The following is a 2,354-nucleotide window of genomic DNA, read 5'->3' on the forward strand; positions in this document are numbered from 1 at the left end:
TTCGTTTTAATCACTGTCTGTTACAGGTACAGTGATCATTATACATATAGTGATTCGATCTGTTTAATCACTCTGTCTGTTACAGGTAGCAGTGAATTATGATATAGTAGTAGATCTGTTTAATTGGTTCTGGAAAATTGTCTTGATGTTGTAGCAGAAATAATATAAAAATGAATGTATAGTAAAATAGGAATGTCTGAGTTGATGATTTGAGAACGTCCACTCCTGCCTCATTTGAACTAGACAACAGGTCATTGATGGTTTTAATGTTGTTATCTACTCCAGACCTGCAGGTGAAGGTGACCACCACACGGTGGTCAACGACACTGACCTGTAGCACCACCTGTACTCTGACTGGTAACCCCACCTACATCTGGTACAGGAACAGTAAGAATGTACAAGAGGACTCCTCCCCCTCGTACTCAGTCTACATTAAAACTGAAGACAGCTTCTACTGTGCTGTAAAAGGCATCAATTCTCCTGCAGTGTGTGAGTGTGACTAATACACCGTTTAAAGTCTGTTAAAATCATCCAATACATCATTGGTCAGTGTTYATGTGCAGTGAAACAGACATGAAATAGGGCTACTATTTCATTTAGATCAATGGATGTTGATTTTACAGTTCTAAATACTTACACCATTTGAAAAATTTACTTGTGTTTCAGCTGTTGAGGGTCACAGTTATTTCCACGTGACTTACACCCATCAGAGTGTCTGTACCTTGAAGGGGTCATCAGTGGACATATCCTGCTCTTATACATTTCCCAGTGGTCATACAGTCTCTGAAACAAAATGGTACACAAAAGGAAAACTTGATGAGGCGCCTCAAATCCTGAACCCGGGGTATGGAGGTCGTGTGGAGTACCTTGGAAATATGCAGAGTGAGTCCACCCTGAGAATCACAGATCTGAGAGAGGAGGATTCAGCTGAGTATAAGTTTAGATTCAGAACAGATCAGACAAACTGGGAGCCCACCTCCCCTGGAACAACTCTGACTGTCACAGGTAACACTGCACGTCACATCCTATCAATACTGCAAACGATTACTTAAGGATATACTCAGTGTTTTAATACCCTTTCATTTAGTTCTGCAGGTGAAGGTGACTCCTGCCACTGTGTCAGAGGGACAGAAGGTGACACTGACCTGTCACAACACCTGTACTCTGACTGACAACCCCAACCCCACCTACATCTGGTACAAGAATGGACATGTAACCAACCAATCTAACAGTCTGTTCCTAAACCCAGTCAGCAGTGAGGATYCAGGCAGATACTCCTGTGCTGTAGAAGGCCATGAGGATATCCACTCTGCTGAAGAGACTCTCACTGTCACATGTGAGTATGTGTGATACATCTCCAGTTGTATTCTTTTAGTAGCATCTTCTCTCATCTATTCTATCTGTTATTTCAATCTATTTCCAAGTTCCATGAATGTACTCATCTCACTACTGTAGTGACTACAAGTACTTCACAAACACTGTATTGTTACATTATTGTCTAAGTTACATATATTTATATTAATATTTCATTTATTTCAATCACAAGTCCAAGTTCCATGATGCTCCTCATGTAAAGCTCTATGTATGAACAATGTGTTGTTACATATTGTCCACCAGATGGCCCAAAGAACACCTCAGTGTCAGTCAGTCCCTCTGGTGAAATAGTGGAGGGCAGTTCAGTGACTCTGACCTGCAGCAGTGATGCCAACCCACCTGTGGACAAATACACCTGGTACAAGAAGAACGTAACCTCAGCAAAAGCAACAGGACAGAGTTACAGCATCACTAACATCAGCTCTGAGGACAGAGGAGAATACTACTGTGAGGCCCAGAATAAAAGAAGAGATCTATGAACTCTGACAGCGATGAGTTTTGCCATATCATACGACAGACAGAGACAGTTTTATTATATTATGTATTTGCATTTCCAGTAGCTCTGCTAGTTGATGGGGATACCTTTGTTAGATAAAGATAAAATTGTTTTGTTGCACATATCCTGTATCTCATTGATTGTTGCCGTTTGGACGTTTGGTGGACTGTATGGCGTCTGAAACAACCGCTTCATTCTTGGCAGTGGCTATGTAAGGAAAGGAAAGCACTACAGAAACAGTTGATTATTATTATTCTTTCACCGTGACTCTGTATTATTATTAACTTCATTCATTTCATTATTGGCCCAACGCCCTTCAGTAAAAATCTTCATTCTCCCCTGCAAGCAGATACCACTGTTCTGCGTATTAACATAAGAATTGTTTCTTCATCTGACTTGCCTAGTTCCATAAAGTTAAAGAACTGTAATCTTTTAGTAAATATAGAACTTCCACTAGAGTCAGTAGAAAGTCAGTGATGCACAG

General features: G+C 40.6%; 1 protein-coding gene across 1 annotated transcript; it reads left to right on the forward strand.

Moving 5' to 3' along the window:
- The first annotated feature begins 207 nt into the window (after window positions 1-207).
- LOC139026208 (B-cell receptor CD22-like) lies at window positions 208-1,853 on the forward strand. The gene is made up of 4 exons (XM_070441497.1): window positions 208-489; window positions 667-1,005; window positions 1,088-1,336; window positions 1,618-1,853. Exons 1-4 carry the CDS (start codon window positions 258-260, stop codon window positions 1,851-1,853), a joined length of 1,056 nt encoding a protein of 351 aa, XP_070297598.1. The 5' UTR covers window positions 208-257.
- Window positions 1,854-2,354: the final 501 nt, after the last annotated feature.

Source organism: Salvelinus sp. IW2-2015, unplaced genomic scaffold (assembly GCF_002910315.2).
Source record: "Salvelinus sp. IW2-2015 unplaced genomic scaffold, ASM291031v2 Un_scaffold4120, whole genome shotgun sequence".
In the NCBI taxonomy this organism is placed as follows: Eukaryota; Metazoa; Chordata; class Actinopteri; order Salmoniformes; family Salmonidae; genus Salvelinus; species Salvelinus sp. IW2-2015.